Below are 17,433 nucleotides of genomic sequence, written 5' to 3' on the forward strand. Positions count from 1 at the left end.
TTGTGTTATTATGGATAATGATAATAATGAGACGCGATACTTGGGAATAGATCAAGTATAAGAATCCAATAGAGCTGGATATTGGCCCTCGGCTTACAAGTCTGTGGAGATCGGCTCTTTAAACATCATCAACCGATCTAATGCTGCCGATTTGCGGGGGAAGCTTCATCCACAGTCCGAGGCATTACCGCATTAGGCTACCAGTTCGCGTATCTCATGTGCCTCGAATGCGCTTTGAACCCTTTCTGCATAAAATCCCAGCCTCGGTGATACATAGCATTTGTGGATATCGTATTGTATTGTATTGTGTTGTATTCGCTGAATCTATCAAGGTATCCCGTCTCATTCCCGTTTCATTGTTGGCTCAAATCCCATACTTGGCTCAATGTTGGTATCATACATGAAAACATCCGTGACTCGCTATCATCCCTCATTAGGTGGTATTACAGAGAATCAAAAGTCCTCGTCATTGGAAATGCGGTAAGCGCGCTGGAACGAAATCTGTCTTCTCTGGTGATTTTGTGCCATCTGGTTGTGAAGTAGTTGATGCTTCATCTTGTGTCGCGGGCTTGTCTTCGACTTCTTCAACATGGTGGTAGGCGGCTTTTGAAGGTGATGCTTGGTAAACATCATCCTCTGCTACCTCTGGTTTTGACTCGGACATTGATTTGGGGTCGGATCTTGGTGTGAGACCCTTTTCTGCCGCGAGTTGCGCTGCTGCTTGTTTCTTCCTCTCGACATCCTCGTCTTGTTCTTTTCGCAGCAGGAGCTCTTCTTGTTCCAGGTCATGTAAAGTCGGTCCCTCAACATCTGGTGTAACAGAAAACGAAGTTGATCGCTGCTCCATTCGGTAGTCATCCTTGGAAGAAACTGATCCTAATGTCGTCCGCGATACTGTTCTCGACCCTGCCAAACCACTAGCTGGTCTTTTACCCTTACTGCTGGTTCTTCCACTACGTCCACTTCGATCATCCTTTCTAACCATGTCGTATGTTACTTCGTCATCGAGTGGAATTGCATCTTCTTCACCTTCGCCATCGCTTGGGAACAAATCACCTCGTGATCGATAAGAATCTGATGTATCGCCCGACCCTGTCGTCCCGCTGCGCTTTCTAGTCACTGGCAGGTCAAAGTCGTCTTCGTCAGAATGCAGTAGTGGTTCGTTTTCTCCTTCACCATGTCGTCGTGGGTGGTCTTGCAGATCTGCCGCACTGGGTTTGTATCGCAGAGTACCGCCCATCTTCCATGGTAGTTTGCTGAGGAATCCGATCGGTTGTGTGCTGGGAATTACAGTCGGATCATCGTCTATGCTCGGCTTTCGTCTTCGATCTCGGGTTCCATAGCTCATGCCGCGTTTCCTGCGCGGTTGTTCAGTTTCTCCCCCAGTGTGTCTTCGTTGGGTGCCAGTCCCAGCCAACAATCTATCCCAGTCTTCATTACCCCATGTGCCAAACAGACCGCTCTGCTCTTCCTCATACCAGTCATCGTAAAAGTCGAAGCTGTACTCTGCCCTACTATGCGACAGCTCTCGCTCTCTGCGCTTTCGGAGACGTTCCTCAGGGTCACCTAGACATACAGTCGTACACTGTTCGATAGATTGCGCGATGGATGAAAAGCATGGGTTGATGTAATTATGTTGAAAGGTCCAGATTCCTGCTGCCGCATTCTCGGTTATGGTCTCGGTATCGTGGGCAATTTGGTTCCAGCGTTGGCGCAGTCGGGGGTCCTCGAGGAATGCCATTGTGAATATAGTGGATATGACGTCGCAACATGGAAGCGCCGAGGTCGCAATGTGTTTCAGAAGAGCAGATGATTAATTTTGGTGCGAGTCAATTAGTAGACATGATCGCAGAGGTGAGGAGTTCACGATCAGCCATCCAAGTATAATCTCGTGAGTGACAGGCTATGGTTGAAGATCAGAGTTGATTGTAACTGTAAGACAGCGGTTGTTGTGGCACGTGCAGCGAGGTGAGACGATTAGCAGTTGGGCTTGTTGGGTGGTTGGTTGAGACTTTGAGTGGAGGTACTTTGAAACGTGGTTGTCTGGTGGCTGGTCATCAAGTACTGGATCCACTGGGCTTAACTCTCGATATCTATGATGAAACTTCATCAATGTTGCAATTCGACGGATCTTGACATGATGAACCTTATTATTCTTGGTGAGATAGTCAGGCGGGATCTTGTCCAGTTGTCCAAGCTTACACTCTATTTTGATTTGACGTTACATTTGTCTCAGGCGATGTAAGAAAATATTCGTATTGAGCAGTCTGCAGGTGGTATCAGGCAACGCAAGAAACGATGATGTAGTACTAAACAGTCCAATAATCTCAAGTAGCGGTATCCTACTTCCTTGGGATACGCATATTCGCTATCACTCTTTCGATAAGCTCTTCCTTGGTGGCCTTTGGGTCGGGGTGTAGATTTCTCTGTTTCTATTAGTATACGTCAATGGCTGTGAGTGATTCGCTTGCCTTGTTCAACCACAATTGGCATTCTTCCTTTGTCCATGTTTTGGGATCACCGGTAGGGTCAGGCTGAGGTGGGAAGACCCCTTGACCATCGTTTCCCCAGATTGTGTATGCCGCTGCCATAGAAACAACGCCTCCAAAGACTGGACTTATCAGTATGTGGCTTACCCTGCAGATGAAGGATGCTTACAGAGGACGACGTTCTGAGAAGTGTTAGTATGTATAGCTTGGCTGATTGATACATATTAATCAATCACTAGACTGTCTGCTCTTACCTTGGACTTCATAAAGTTATCAAGCCGAGTCGACATGTTGACGTCTTTCGTCGATACTGACGTTATCAACAAGTTTGGCGATCAGTTGGTATACACCTATTTCGGAGTAACAAGTGTTGTAAGTCGAGAAGGTCTAGAGAACAACAAAGACAAAGCTGCTATAACAGTAATAAGTGTCTTAAATATCAAGCTTCAAAGGATTCACAACCACAATGAAAGGTGGCCATTTCAAGATTCCTGCTTGTTGCTCAAGGCCTCGTCTCATCCTCGTCTGCGCCACGTACTCTCCGACGCCACACCCCGGTGGATCGGCGACCATCTCTCCCGAATCAGTCCAACAAACCACAGTGGTCCGTGCACTCAAGGCCCCGCGAAAAGCAGCGCACAAAATGAATTCTCCAAATTCATTCATATCGAAATCGTCAACCCGTGCCTTTGACAAGTTTCCGTTCAACCCACACACCTTGAACTACCGCCAAGATGCCTCAAGAGGTCGCCGATATCAAGAAGGTATGGGATGCGAATATAAGCGGAAGGATTGAAATACTGACTCAATTACTAGTTCATCGAGATCTGCCGTCGGAAGGACGCCTCCTGTACGTTTTGACGAAGAGAAAAAACCTCCACGAACAAACACGCAATTCGATTCTAACAATTAATCCCAACAGCCGCGCGGATCAAGAAGAGCCAGAAGACCAACAACATCAAGTTCAAGGTCCGCTGCCAGAAGCACCTCTACACCTTGGTTCTCAAGGACACCGACAAGGCCGAGAAGCTCAAGCAGAGCCTTCCCCCCAGTATGATCCTCCGCCAGGACACCACGATGGTACAAGCCCACTGACACAGCACACAGACCTGCAACTCACCGATGTTTCCAAGAAGGCCAAGAAGTCTAACTAAGAAGGTGGTTGAATAAAGGGTTTAACCTGGGTGTGGGAGGATTTCACAGGCACGAATGGGCGTCTCGGGATACCTTGCATTTCATCATGTGCTCTGAAAGGAGGATACTCGGATGAGTCCAAAAAATAAAAAGAACGATTCGAGTCACAAGATACTGGGGTTTCTTCTGCGTGATGAGTGTTGAATTGGCTAATGCAGAAAAGGCTTGTGCTCGAAGCGGGAGACTTTGGTAGCTTCGAACCTCACAGCTATACCGGACTCGATCACGTCTTCGAAGCCTGGGGATGCGATTATCACCATGACTGAATTGTCGCCTTCTATCCTCCATCCTGCCCACATTCTTTGACCTGGTAGTGTTGCGGATTGGGTCTCGATGGTGCGATATTCTTTTTCGAGGGATGCTTTTTCTTCAGGCTTCACTGATATCGTCCAGACCTTGATCGATCCTCTGGCGAGAATATCTCCTCGGAATTCATTGTCTCCAGCTGGTGCCGTATGATACAAGGCCACGGCGTCCTTGTCTTGACTGATGAATTTCTTGAGCTCCTGCATTAGAGAGATATTCTCTTGACTTTGGATCCATTCGTTGTGACCATCCATAGATTCCCACGGTGCTGTTAGAAACAGGCACGGCGCTTCGCCATCGGTGATCCAAACGTCGGTGGTGTAGTTGTAAGGTTTTCCCTCAAGAATATTGGGTTGATGCTCCCTGATCCATTGCGCTTGTACTTGCTGGGTCTCTTTGAGGATGCTTCGCAGTTTATCCTCATCGTACCCTGGCTTTAGCTGGATGGTCGCTGTTTCAATGACGCCGGCCATTTTCGCGGCAAAGACTTGAATAGCTCAATTGATAGAGGCCTAGATGTCCTTTACCATTCACAATGGAGCTCAATAAATAATCAGTTAACCAGGCATCTTTGACGACGTTGATGCGGGGTTCAGTCGATGATGCGCCATTGAGTTGCCTGGGAAGGATCACAGTCAGCAACGTAGTCGTCAGCCATAGGATTGATACTGGTCATAGCCCAAGGAGATTTCCGTCCATTTGATATAGCCATCGTGCCACATCTTGATCCCAAATCCTTCAGAGAATCTCACAATACTCTTACAACATTTTCAAAATATTAGCCTAAGGGAGGAAAGAAAACTTAGGGACCTTGAACCTCAGTGACAAAAAGACTTAGGTAACGTAGTACAGCTTTAGGATGCCTGATGCTGAGCGTATTTTGACACCTTATATTAATGTCTCGACGTTTTCTTGCTCCCCAATGATAGCCTCAATCTTGAGATTGTCTTCTCCAGTTTCATTGAACCCTCAGCCAACCAGTCATGGTCAACAGCGGTATACATGTAGTCTTGACATATGAACGCCTCGAATTATTCCGTGTCTGGATTGCCGCCCTCTAGAAACTTGAAGAATGTCAACTTGTTCCCATCAGGGTCTTTGATAGCGAACTGCCGAAAACCCCACGGCTTATCTTCAATCGCTTCTTCAATCACCTCACTTCTCTGACCAATGACAGTATCATGCAGCATGTCCAACTGCTCTGTACCCAATGCGATATATACCGACCCAGGTTTGACATCACCATCAGGTTTGAAGAAGTAGATATTGGCCGCTGCTTTGTCCCCTGCAAAGATCGAGCAAAAAGTATAATCTGAAGATGGCCCGTCCTCTGGCTTTACCCCGCCTAATTCGAATCCGAGAAAGTCGACATAGAAATTAAGAGTTCTCTGTATTGATTTTGATTCGAAGGATGGAATGATTTTCCAAGCTGAAGCGATTGGTGCTGTCATGTTGTGTCTGTTTAATAGTATTCGTATAAACGAGATGCGAATACGAAAGTGTTTCAATGCATTTTGCAGCAGCCAAGAGGAGCGTTATGTATGCGACAATTGATGCACTCTTTGCCGTCCAGTAACAGGCTGCAGCAGGCAGCAGCTTCTCCAAGTACGGATACGGCCACACCAATAAGTTATAGCTGCAGGCACCGGCATGGATATTTTCCCGCCTGTCGTCATATTTTAGCTTCGCCTCGACGACGGACGTAACTGCAAACCTGCAAGTTCCAACGACTCCAAATGTTCTGTTGCTTCGGCAGATATTCGAGGCTGGCTCAAAGTCTCATAACCTGATTTACAGAGAACCCGCCCAACCAACCAGAGTTCTACATATCACAATCAAGCTCTTCTGGCGCATCGATCAACAGCTGAGCCAGACGGCTTATCCGGCACACAGGGTCACACGGTTGGGTTGCTGTTGTATTGTTCGTTGCTATTGTCATCATCATCAATCACGCGGCTACAAATGCCGATGCTTGTCTCTTGTGCAGTTCTTCTGCATCTCTTCTTCAACTGATAGGCATTCCTGATATTGAAACCTTGAAATACCCGGTCCTCGCCGGGAAACTCGGTTCATATTGTTTTGCTTGTTCGATTTCCCACTCTCGGTTGCTGCATCGACAAATCGCGGGAGACGGGACGTCTAAGTCGTGGTGGTGGGCTCAGCTCAGTCTCCAGATAAACCTAAGCCCAGCTGGAGACTTGACTTTTAGCGCTAGACCGCTATTTTGAGTTCTTCCAATTGGAGGCCTATCATTACACATTCAGTTCAACAACAGAGGACAGATGTTGTGAGCTGTTGGCAACGTCTTGTAGGCATTTCATGTCAACTTATCTCGAATTTGAAGAGGAGATAATAACGATAGCACTTAGATTGTAACCCAAGTCCCTTAGTCTGTCTCGTTAAAGCAGTTAGTTCCACCTCATCTTGTTGATCGTTGGTAACTGTCATCTGCACCATCGAGGCACTCACATCCGGAGCCTTTCCTATTTCGGTTGACGGGCGTTTCCCTACATCGTCCTGCTCCTTCTCTGTTCCATTGGAACAACTGTGAGGTGTGTCAAAAGGCAGGTACGCTGATCTAGGGACAGAGGTGGAAAGTGCGGGGGACTCAATTATTCATTACGCCAACAATTCCCAGCGGTGCATCAACCTAAGTCGCCCACGTCTAACTCTAGCTAACGCTTCATCTGTGACGCTACTGTTTATTGCCTCTCATTATCTTCTCTGGCTTGCATTGCATTGTTGGGAGTCGAGGTCCGTCCGTTGTTGCCCGCTTCCTTCCTAACTATTTTAACTTATCACACCCCCGCTCTCGAATTTAAAGAAGTTACTCTCCACCCCCTGACGATGGTCAAGAGAGGCAACCACTAATTTACCGAATTAAGCAACTTTCCTCCTTCATCTTTCGTGCTTCTTATACTTTTCTTTCTACCGTTGAATTCAATTAGCTTCATACAATCATTTACCGCTATTTCTCGCTCTACATCTCTTCTACTTTCTACGAAACATACTGCAGACATTCATCACGACAGGGGTCAGACCACGTAGTTGGAGATAAGATCAACACCAAACAACACGCGCGACACAATCACCTCCATGCCATCTGTGACCCCAGTCATGGTGAACGGGCTCAATGGCAGCCATGCCAATGGCAACGGCAACAGTCATGGCCCTGCCTCCGATTCTGGGTCCGAAACATCTGGCGACTCCAGCAATGGCAGTGCCCGTCGTCGCATGAAGTTGAGCCGCAAAATGTCTAGCCCTATGGCACCTCCTTTCATGGTATCGGCACCAGGAAAGGTCATTGTTTTCGGAGAACACTCTGTTGTCCATGGAAAGGTAAGTCGGCTCCATCTTATCGCCAATTGCATGCTTATATGATTGGCGCATAGGCAGCCATTGCCGCAGCCATCTCACTGCGGTCATACCTTCACGTCACCACCCTCTCCAAGTCGAAACGTACCGTCTCGCTCCGGTTCGCTGATATCGGTCTCGTTCATACATGGAATATTGACGATCTGCCATGGGACACATTCCAACAGCCTTCCAAGAAGAAGTCATACTACTCTCTCGTAACAGAACTCGACCCTGATCTTGTTGCGGCCATCCAACCACACATCGAAGTAGTCTCACCCAACCACCCAGAGGAGATTCGAAGAGTTCATCATAGCTCTGTCTCAGCTTTCCTCTACCTCTTCCTATCGCTAGGATCGCCATCCTTCCCTCCATGTCTATACACTCTCCGATCAACAATACCAATCGGTGCTGGCTTGGGCAGCAGCGCGTCAGTTTCAGTATGCCTTTCAGCGGCTCTTCTTCTTCAACTACGGACACTATCCGGCCCTCACCCAGATCAACCTTCGGAAGAAGCACGACTTCAAGTCGAACGAATCAACAGATGGGCATTTGTGTCAGAGATGTGTATTCATGGGAACCCTTCTGGTGTGGATAATACGGTTGCGACACAAGGTAAAGCCGTGGTGTTTCAACGGACAGATTACTCCAAACCACCGACGGTTCGACCTCTGTGGGATTTCCCTGAACTGCCTCTGTTGTTGGTGGACACTCGACAATCCAAGTCTACCGCACACGAGGTTGCCAAGGTTGCAAAGCTCAAGCAAACCCACCCCAAGCTTGTTGGCACGATCTTGGATGCGATGGACAAGGTCACGGATGCCGCTTCTGAGCTCATTCATGACACTTCTTTTGACAGCAATTCGGAGGCGGACCTCAGCAAGGTGGGCGAGCTGATGACTATCAATCATGGCCTATTAGTATCCCTGGGTGTTTCCCATCCACGCTTGGAACGAGTGCGAGAACTTGTCGACCATGAGGGTATTGGATGGACAAAGTTGACAGGCGCTGGCGGCGGTGGATGCTCAATCACACTTCTACGACCTGGTGTACCCACAGATAAGCTACAAAAGCTTGAAGAACAACTAGAGTCCGAGAATTACGCCAAATTCGAGACGACTCTTGGTGGTGACGGTATTGGTGTCCTTTGGCCAGCTGTCTTGAAGAACGGTACAGAGGAAGACGACTCGGGTGGTATGGAGATTGATCTTGAGAAGTTCTTGGAAGCCGAGGGCACTGAGGGTGTCGAAAAGCTCGTCGGAGTACATGGCGATACTGGAGAAAGAGAAGGATGGAAGTTCTGGCGAGTTGAAAGCCAGTAAATCAATAATAAGACAGAACACGCTCAAGCTGTTGAGCATTTGCTCCGATGTAACCCCTCTGGTTAGCCACGCAGGGTCAAACACAACTAGGACTTGAAGAAACGGTGGAAAAGGCCTCTTTGGGAGTTTTTGGCATATATATGATTATAATCTAGTAATGCGACATGTTCTTTCTACTCACTTCATTTGGGCACTCTAGGTCTTTGGGATTTCGATGCATAATGGGAATACAATTCTGGGCTCAAGGTATCAGATCACACCATATCAAAACATCCCCAACTATTCTTTTGCGCTCTGGCCGCTCTTCAGCAGTGTCACACGGTATTTCCAGTATCCCTCTCGTACAGGATCCCATTTCTCTCCAAGACGCCGTAGACAAAGCTCAGCCTTTTCCTTGTCACCCTCTTCATCGTACAATTTGGCCAAGAAATCAAGCGCATGTGAACTGCGGACCTCTTCTGCTTCCTCTCCCAGTGCAGTGACAAACTTCTCGGCAAACTCTTTAAGGAAAGATAGGGGACGAGAGCCTTTGGTCAGAACTGCAAAGACATAGTTCCAAGGAGACTGGTTCTGCGGCGCTAGATCAATCTTCTCTTTGGAGTAGTTGATCTCTCGATCAATCGTCTCTGCTGGAATGCGAGGGTCTGGCTCTGTAGGTCCTGATCCAGGGGTGGAAGCCGTGGGGTCTGAGAAGACAAGATAGAAGCGGTGCGACCAAGCTGAGTTGTTTCGTACATCCTCCTCAATGTGGTTTTGGGTGGAAAGAAGCTCACTCATAGTCCACATGGACAACTTGGAGACGAGGTACTGGCGATACGACCATACATGGTAGTTCTTGGCATCTGATTCCAGCATCTTTGTGATGAACTGCGTTTCGGAACGAGCCAGTTGACGAACAGTCGCAGTATCCTCCTCGATGAGAGGATAGTAGTAGTCCATCAGGAGCTGACGATGGTTCCAAATCTGGTAGTTCTTGAGATTGCTGAGAGCAACCTCGTTCAACCATGTGATCTCATCGGGAATACTAAGCTTGCATTCCGAGATAATCTTGAAGCGGTACAACCAGACAGTGTAGTGTGCTGGGTTCATGGAAATGACGTGCTCTGTCAAACGCAGACTTCGGGGAGATAATTCTTCCGCGGCCATGACGGCGCGAAGGTAGGATACGGCTATGATGCTGTTCAGTCAGCCACTCCTTTAGAACTGGGCATTAAACGGACGTACCCTCGGCATAGTCGTCCGGATAGGCAATCTGCGCGAGGGCGCCTTCGGGCTCGTTCTGCGGGATGGGGATGACATCGTCCCATTCAGGATCCTGGGCCAGACTTCCCGTGATCTCCCCGTACAAGTCCCTCTTGAGTGCAGCCATAGCTTTTCTTCTCGTCTTTTCCGCGGTGATTTCCTCAGTGGTTACTTCAAGTTGCTTCTCTCGCTTCTTGAGAAACTGGCGATGCTGTATTTGCAGCGATGTGAGCTTTGCGTGCTTTAGCGTGCGCTGCTCAAGCTCGTCGGGTGAATATGTCCCAATATCTCGTCCGGAACGGTCCTTTCCCCAGACGTAGTCGCGGGGAAGTCTGCGAATAGGTAGACCCTCTTTTGTAACAAACTTCCAGAACTCGCGCTCTGTCTTGTGGTTAACGAGTATACTGCGATCTATAGCAGGCTGGATGAGGTTGACATGTGCGTAGGTCTTCTTCTCAGCGGGAGTGAGTGCTGATAACCCGACTTGCTGACGACGGTTCTCGATAGGATTCGTCTGGAAGAAGCGCTGCCGCGAACGCTGGGCGACGGTGTCTGGGGGGGATTCTGGAGCAGCTGGGAAATGTTAGACAGATATATAGAGACCGAGTGAAGAGGGAATATACCTCTGGGCTCGGGATTCGGGGCCTTGGAGCTGGCTTTTGTTTTGGGTGGCATTGTTGGAGTTGGAGAGCTACGTTTGTGATGGATGGTGGGGTTTTGTCACTGGGTTCTACTGTTTTTTTGCTGCATGGGGATTGATGCAGGTGCAGGGGAGAATACCCCGCCAAAATGAAGCTACCTATTGTTCTTGAAGCCTCGTCGAAGAACAATATGAGCACGTGCAAATAGTGTTTAAGCTCGGATATTTGTTATGTAGTGTTGGGAAACAGTTGTTGGTGGTGCAAAATGAGTTGCTTGTTGGTTTGCTGTCTAAATTAACCGATGCATTATGAAAGCATATCATCTGCGTCCATCTGAATGCCCTATTGTTCTATGCGCCATGATACCGGCTCGTCTTTCATGCCCATCAAAGTCCAGTTCTCGCCCATTCGATCTGTATCTTTCGTTCAAGATCTTCTACCCCGAGTAGCTCGACCTGCCCCCTACGGCTTCTGGCCACGGGGTTTTTTGGCCGAGTTTGCGTGACTGTTATCCTCATTCAATGCACGCTTGGTCTTCCCAAAGCTTCTCTCAAACTCTGTCTCCTCTCTAATCGGTATCTCTTCACCCTCCGCCCAGCCCTACAAGGCGCGAAAGTTCTGAGACATGACGAGCCACTTCTTCACACCCCTGGGAGGATTCTTGACCATAGATTCCCAGTTCGGCACGAGGACAAACGTCTCGTTGAACATCTTTTGAGGCGCCTCTCTGCCCTTTCCGAATTGTACCCTGCCCATAACAGTGACGAGGATGGACATCTTGTCGCCGCTCTTCTCCTTCTTCGCGCTGTCGAAGATGTTTTCGGGTGCGCCCATTGCGAAATTTGGGTTGAGGACGTGTGCGTCGAATGATTCGATTTCATAGTGCGCGTCTTTGCCTTGCGCCTCGAGGAGTTTGGAGTAGTCGTCTGGTGTAGGGAGGACTGCGCCGTTGATGGAGATGTCCGCGGCGATGGGGTATCTTTGGGAGGAGTTTATGTAGAATGGGAGGATATCTTTTTGTCTGTTTATGGCTTGGTAGTAGTTGCTGGTGAAGATCTCAGCAGCTGAGTTTGTTAGCTATTACTTTCGCGGGGTGAAGATGAAGATGCCTACCATCGCTGGAGGTTTGCACCTCTGTTGCTAGTGTTGGGGCCGACATGATTGTGTTTGTGTGTGTATTGATGTTAAGAGGAAAGAATTGAAGAGCAGGAAGAAGACGGGCTTAAATAGGTCCCGAGTTTTCAAGGTTGGCGCAAAAGGAAACGGTTCCAGGCAGAGTTTCAAAAAAGATGCCTGCGATGATGCAAATGGACAGTTATCACAAAATCTACTCGCACGGTACAAGTTCTAGCTTATCGTATGAAGCTTTGCAGCTTCACCTCTATATCCCCCACATTCCGCTCAGAATTACAGCAAGAAACGTAGCTCTGGAAGCTCTCAAGTGCCATGAGGGCCTTCATGTTTCAGTCTTTACAAGGCGCTCGCCTAATACAGTCTCGATTGGCCTGCCAATCCAATTTGAGTCGCCTAGGATGTCGAGCCTATGCGCCAACCTCACAATGGCGCCGTTCGAATAGCACTGAGTCGACAGGCAAAGAGAAGCCATTTTATGTAACAACGCCAATCTTTTATGTCAATGCTGGTCAGTCCGATGCCTCGTAGCTCTGACGTGTCTAATTGCCGTGCAGCTCCTCATATTGGTCACCTGTACACCATGGTTCTGGCCGATGTCATAAAACGATGGAAGCAAATCAGCGGCCATGAGGCCTACCTCGCTACAGGCACAGACGAACATGGCATGAAGATTCAACAGGCAGCTTTGGGGGCAGAAATACCAGCGAAGGAATTCTGTGACAACAACGCCACCAAGTTCAAAGACCTCGCCGAACATGCCAACATCTCACACGATTTCTTCATCCGTACCACCGATCAAGAACATAAAGACGTTGTACAGCAGTTCTGGCTTCTTCTCAAGGCTCGCGCACCTGAAGGCTTGGGACTATACCAGGGGAAGCATGAGGGATGGTACTGCGTCAGTGATGAGTGCTTCTATCCTGAAGATCTTGTCCAGTCAAGCATTTCTCCTCAGACAGGGCGCAAGGTGACGGTCAGCAAAGAGTCAGGTAATAAGGTCGAATGGGTCGAGGAAAAGACGTGGTTCTTCCCGCTGTCTAAATATAAGGAGAAGCTGCTTCAGTTCTATGACGAGAACCCAACTTGGATTCAACCAGCTGATCGTATGAATGAAGTGCGCAACTGGGTACGAGATCATCTTGAGGATCTCTCCGTCACTCGCCCTGCGAAAAGACTGAACTGGGGAGTCAAGGATCCCGAAGATCCCAACACTACCATCTACGTTTGGGTGGATGCTCTTGTTAACTATCTGACCACGTCTGGATTCGGCACAAAGTGGCAGGTTGGTGATAAAGATACGGGAATATGGCCAGCAGACATGCACGTCGTCGGTAAAGACATCATTCGCTTCCACGCAATCTACTGGCCTGCTCTTCTCATGGCCGCAGGCCTTCCCCTACCCAAGAAGATCCTCTGCCACAACCACTGGACCATGTCGAACCGCAAAATGTCAAAATCTGTCGGCAACGTCGTCAACCCTTTCTTCGCTGTTCAGCGCTGGGGTCTCGACGCTCTGCGATACTTCCTTATGCGGAATGGTAATTACAAAAGCGACTCGGACTACGCGAACGAATCTATCGCTGCTATTTATGAGAAGGACCTTCAGGCCAATATTGGCAACCTGTTCAACCGAATTGCTCGAGTCAGGAAGCTTGCTTGGAGTACAACTGAGGCAGTTGAATTTGCAAAGGCTGGAAGGTTTGAGAACCGTGGCAGTTTCTTGCCTACAGAAAGTCCTCATATCTTTTTAAGTCTCGAGAAGAGTCTGCAAAGCCTACCGGAGGAAATTCGAACCCACATGGATCAAAATCAAGTGAACCATGCCCTACAACATATCTTTTGGCTTCTCCAGGACGTGAGTATTCCTTTTCCATCTGAATTCGAGTGACTGACCTGTCTCTAGACCAACCGCTTTGTTTCAGAAACTGCGCCGTGGAAGATTGTGAAAGAGCAGGACGCGAATGCGCGAACCCGCCTCAACTGGGTCATCTACCGCTCCGCCGAAGCTCTGCGCATCGCAGGCATCCTTCTACAGCCCGTCATGCCCGAAAAGGCTACGCAGCTACTCGACGGTCTAGGTGTCAAGCCAGAGCGACGTACTGTCGTGTATGCTCGCGCTGACGCTGATCTCGATTATGGCACAGAAGCTGCTATTGTGAGCCAAAAGCCCGACGCCTTTAGTTCTATGTTCCCTCCTGTCGCGGGCATCGAGCTGCCTGATGTTGAAGTTGTGGCTGGGATGGAAGGGCCAAACAATCGATTGGGTCGTGTGGTGGTGGCATTGGCGCAGGAGGCTCAGAAGGCTCGGGAGGCTGAAGAGTCTGGAGAGAGGTGGAGAATTGAACAGCTGAGACTAAAGAAGCTGAGAGAAAAGAAAGAGGCTGAGACGAAAGAATAGTGGATGAATCATTGTAACGAAATATGTAAAATATGTACAATATAAAGAAAGCGTTGGCATGTTGTCCTGCATTTGGCTCTGGCTGTGGTTGTAAGAAGCTTTTCGGTGCCCCATTTTGACTCGCCTTTTTTCACCAATGGTGTTGAACTGTGAATATTCACCTCACAACTTACACCTCACAAATCACAATGAAGATCAACCAAAATACAGGTAAATGCTACACTCTCCATAAAAAGCACATGCACTGATGAGTAGTAGCCATTTCAACGAGCAAAGCCTTGCTCGTTCCATACGAAGCGCATCATGTGAAGCAATACCACGCATGGATGCAAGATCCTGTAGGCTCTCACCATCACCAGAAACTCACATGCTAACACATCCCAGGATATCCAAGAAGCTACAGCTTCAGAGCCCATGACTTTGGATGAGGAATATGAGAACCAGCAATCGTGGCGCACATCGTCTGATAAGCTCACCTTTATCGTCTGCGCACCGCTCACCGAAGATGTATCACTTGTGAAAACCGGCACAGCGGATACAGATCCTGTCATGCGAGGGGACATCAACTTCTTTCTATACCCTTTTGAATCCGACGATGAAGAAACAGAGACAGATACAGAGGGATGGGTCACAGGTGAAGTGGACGTCATGATCGCATCGCCTTCACATCGTGGTCAAGGCTTAGGGCAAGCGGCTGTTTGTGCATTGCTCGTTTATATCCAAAAGCACTTAGACGGTATACTAGCAGAGTATGAGGCCAAAGAGCTGAAGGGTTTGATGGTCAAGATCAAAGAGGGGAATAAAGGCAGCAGAGCTTTGTTTGAGAAGCTGGGATTCGTGCAGAAGGGAGAGGTGAATTACTTTGAGGAGATTCTCATGACTATTGAGTGGGGTGAGATTCTGAGAAGAGATTGGTGGAAGGGGGCTGAAGAGGAGTTTAAAGAAATTAAATATGAGATGTGAGAGTGAGGGTATCGATGAGACAGCTCTAGTAACAAGCAGTTGTCCAAGGCCCATTTCTTTCACGTCAAGTTGTTGAAACGGATCAACTTTTCTCATTACCATTTTCCCATTCCTTATTTGTGTTCATTTGTAAGTCATTTAGAAACGTTCAAGCCATATATGTTGCTGGGGTCCTTCATCTTCATGCATTTTACCAAAGAAGCTACCACCACACTCATATCATCTTTGTTATCAGGATCGTGGTAAAGCTATACTATAAAACTTCAACATATCTGCCATCTAAACCTCTTTCTTCATCATGAGCAGGCCAGTCCTTTCCTGACACTAACTTAGCTGATAACGTTCACCAACTCCTAGAAGCTAAACAAGCCCTCTTCTTACTGCATCTCATGCAAACTTACAAATCATTACATCACAGCTTACCCATCCCCACACAATTCCAAACCATTGGCCTTTCTAGCCTTTACATTCACATATCTTCAAGCCATTGACTCTTTTCCCCTCAACCTTGCTTCACACCACAATCATCAACCTTCTTTATCAGACCACGAGCGGGGTTCCCAAGGTGCATCCACTCACTTGTGCATCAAGGCTCTAGAGGATCTCCTCGGTGTTGTACAAACGAACTTGACTGGTAGACTAGTCTTGCCCTTCGCGGACAAAGTTCCGCTGATCGAGCGATTTATTGGGCGAATCTTATCAAATGCCAAGACCAAGGGTGGGATTTAGAGTTAGCGTTTGCTTAAGCATAAATACAAGCATCGAGCCCGACTTCCGACGGGACATCGCTCTTCTTCCATTTCTAACTAATTCATATCTTCAAAATGCATTCCAAGACTCTTTCGTTCAGTTTCCTTTTTGGCAGTGTTGCCAGTGAAGTTATTCATGGCGCTGTAGTCTTTAGTCGTCATGGAGATCGTATGTTTAACAAGCTCAATTGATGATTCCAACTTACATGAATAGGCACTACAAAGTGGTACGGCGCTCAATCCCTCACTAGTCTCGGCGCAGAGCAGAACTTCCAAGTTGGAAGAGATTACCGTGATCGATATCTCGCTTCAGAGTCTCAATATCGCATCCTGGGCATTTCTGAGGATGAATACACACCTTCTCAGATCTTTGCTAGTGCTCCTGATCAGGGCATTCTCATGAACACGGCTACAGCTTTCCTTCAAGGATTCTACCCTCCTCTTGCGGATCTAGACCCTGAGATTGCTTCTCAAACTCTGAACAACGGCTCTGAGAGCCAGGCTCCTCTTGATGGATACCAATATGTTCGTCTTCACACTATCAACGATAATTCCCCAGACACCATCTGGATCAAGGGCGATGATGCTTGTCCCAAATATGTCACTGCCTCAAAGTCCTTCATGAAGAGTGATGTCTTCGCTCAACGCGAGGAAGAAACTAAAGAGTTTTACGAGCAATTCTACGATGTTCTCTCCGATGGCGTCTACAACCTTCGTCCCGAGAACATGACCTACAAGAACGCATACAACATTTTCGACCTCGTCAATGTCGCTCGCATTCACAACAGCACCTCTCCAGCCAGAAATGTCTCAAACGCGGACCTTCTTCAGCTCCGCACGCTCGCTGACTCTGCGGAACTCGGCCAGAACTGGAACGAGTCTGATCCTGCTCGAGCCATTGGCGCTGAGACTCTTTCTGGTGCTATTCTTAACCAGTTGAATGAGACCGTTACTTCTGAAGGAAAGCTCAAGTTTTCTCTCTTCGCTGGAAGCTACGATACTTTCCTTGCCTTCTTCGGTCTTGCAGATCTTCTTGATGTATCTCCCAACTTCTACGGTCTACCAGATTACGCATCTACCATGGCTTTTGAGCTCTTCACCGATGATGATAGAGACAGTTTCCCTTCAAACCCTGAGGCAGACCTTCGAGTTCGCTGGCTCTTCCGCAACAGCACAGCCGGCGATCTTGAGACGTATCCACTCTTTGGAACTGGCGAGGACTCTCTCCCTTGGTCAAAGTTTGTGACCGAGATTGAGAAGCGTGCTATTACCGATGTTGGAGATTGGTGCACCAAGTGTGGCGCCGAGGAAGATTTTTGTGCTGCGTACAAGGACGATGATGAGAGTGCTGAGGGCGAGAGTGAGAACAAGACTTCCAAGAAGGGTGGCATGTCCAACGCCGTTGCTGGTGTCATTGGTGCCATGGTTACTCTTGGTGTTGTTGCTATCGTTGGAGCGGCTGCCTTCGTTATCATGAGACGCAAGCGAACTACCCCTGCTGATGAGAAGAGCAGCATTCGAAGTGGTAGCACTGATGGGAATGCGGCTAAGGTTTAAGATGCATACGATATGGAATGACTATATAAAAGATTGTGTAACTTGTAGGCTAGTGAATGACGATTGATACTCCCCATCAGTGAT

At 48.2% G+C, this 17,433-nt stretch overlaps 10 protein-coding genes across 10 annotated transcripts; 5 read left to right on the top strand and 5 right to left on the bottom strand.

Moving 5' to 3' along the window:
- Positions 1 to 466: 466 nt before the first annotated feature.
- Positions 467 to 1,741, bottom strand: J7337_006560 (uncharacterized protein; the record flags this gene model as incomplete). The annotated part of the gene is made up of 1 exon (XM_044824222.1): positions 467 to 1,741. The coding sequence occupies one exon, from the start codon at positions 1,739 to 1,741 to the stop codon at positions 467 to 469; it is 1,275 nt and encodes a 424-aa protein (XP_044679879.1).
- A 694-nt stretch (positions 1,742 to 2,435) lies between these two features.
- Positions 2,436 to 2,779, bottom strand: J7337_006561 (uncharacterized protein; the record flags this gene model as incomplete). Its single annotated transcript, XM_044824223.1, has 3 exons — positions 2,436 to 2,611; positions 2,659 to 2,671; positions 2,744 to 2,779. The coding sequence occupies 3 exons, from the start codon at positions 2,777 to 2,779 to the stop codon at positions 2,436 to 2,438; spliced, it is 225 nt and encodes a 74-aa protein (XP_044679880.1).
- A 444-nt stretch (positions 2,780 to 3,223) lies between these two features.
- RPL38 (60S ribosomal protein L38) lies at positions 3,224 to 3,643 on the top strand (the record flags this gene model as incomplete). Its single annotated transcript, XM_044824224.1, has 4 exons — positions 3,224 to 3,253; positions 3,306 to 3,339; positions 3,412 to 3,569; positions 3,590 to 3,643. 4 exons carry the CDS (start codon positions 3,224 to 3,226, stop codon positions 3,641 to 3,643), a joined length of 276 nt encoding a protein of 91 aa, XP_044679881.1.
- A 189-nt stretch (positions 3,644 to 3,832) lies between these two features.
- J7337_006563 (uncharacterized protein) lies at positions 3,833 to 4,462 on the bottom strand (the record flags this gene model as incomplete). Its single annotated transcript, XM_044824225.1, has 1 exon — positions 3,833 to 4,462. The coding sequence occupies one exon, from the start codon at positions 4,460 to 4,462 to the stop codon at positions 3,833 to 3,835; it is 630 nt and encodes a 209-aa protein (XP_044679882.1).
- A 2,623-nt stretch (positions 4,463 to 7,085) lies between these two features.
- J7337_006564 (uncharacterized protein) lies at positions 7,086 to 8,665 on the top strand (the record flags this gene model as incomplete). The annotated part of the gene is made up of 2 exons (XM_044824226.1): positions 7,086 to 7,328; positions 7,382 to 8,665. 2 exons carry the CDS (start codon positions 7,086 to 7,088, stop codon positions 8,663 to 8,665), a joined length of 1,527 nt encoding a protein of 508 aa, XP_044679883.1.
- A 279-nt stretch (positions 8,666 to 8,944) lies between these two features.
- On the bottom strand, positions 8,945 to 10,582 carry J7337_006565 (uncharacterized protein; the record flags this gene model as incomplete). Its single annotated transcript, XM_044824227.1, has 3 exons — positions 8,945 to 9,834; positions 9,890 to 10,480; positions 10,531 to 10,582. The coding sequence occupies 3 exons, from the start codon at positions 10,580 to 10,582 to the stop codon at positions 8,945 to 8,947; spliced, it is 1,533 nt and encodes a 510-aa protein (XP_044679884.1).
- Positions 10,583 to 11,148: 566 nt separating this feature from the next.
- On the bottom strand, positions 11,149 to 11,707 carry J7337_006566 (uncharacterized protein; the record flags this gene model as incomplete). Its single annotated transcript, XM_044824228.1, has 2 exons — positions 11,149 to 11,612; positions 11,662 to 11,707. The coding sequence occupies 2 exons, from the start codon at positions 11,705 to 11,707 to the stop codon at positions 11,149 to 11,151; spliced, it is 510 nt and encodes a 169-aa protein (XP_044679885.1).
- Positions 11,708 to 12,262: 555 nt separating this feature from the next.
- J7337_006567 (uncharacterized protein) lies at positions 12,263 to 14,080 on the top strand (the record flags this gene model as incomplete). Its single annotated transcript, XM_044824229.1, has 2 exons — positions 12,263 to 13,537; positions 13,586 to 14,080. 2 exons carry the CDS (start codon positions 12,263 to 12,265, stop codon positions 14,078 to 14,080), a joined length of 1,770 nt encoding a protein of 589 aa, XP_044679886.1.
- A 188-nt stretch (positions 14,081 to 14,268) lies between these two features.
- On the top strand, positions 14,269 to 15,043 carry J7337_006568 (uncharacterized protein; the record flags this gene model as incomplete). The annotated part of the gene is made up of 3 exons (XM_044824230.1): positions 14,269 to 14,290; positions 14,339 to 14,418; positions 14,465 to 15,043. 3 exons carry the CDS (start codon positions 14,269 to 14,271, stop codon positions 15,041 to 15,043), a joined length of 681 nt encoding a protein of 226 aa, XP_044679887.1.
- Positions 15,044 to 15,867: 824 nt separating this feature from the next.
- J7337_006569 (uncharacterized protein) lies at positions 15,868 to 17,349 on the top strand (the record flags this gene model as incomplete). Its single annotated transcript, XM_044824231.1, has 2 exons — positions 15,868 to 15,961; positions 16,007 to 17,349. The coding sequence occupies 2 exons, from the start codon at positions 15,868 to 15,870 to the stop codon at positions 17,347 to 17,349; spliced, it is 1,437 nt and encodes a 478-aa protein (XP_044679888.1).
- Between the last annotated feature and the right edge of the window lie 84 nt (positions 17,350 to 17,433).

The sequence above is a fragment of the Fusarium musae genome, chromosome 5 (assembly GCF_019915245.1).
Source record: "Fusarium musae strain F31 chromosome 5, whole genome shotgun sequence".
Lineage (NCBI taxonomy): Eukaryota > Fungi > Ascomycota > Sordariomycetes > Hypocreales > Nectriaceae > Fusarium > Fusarium musae.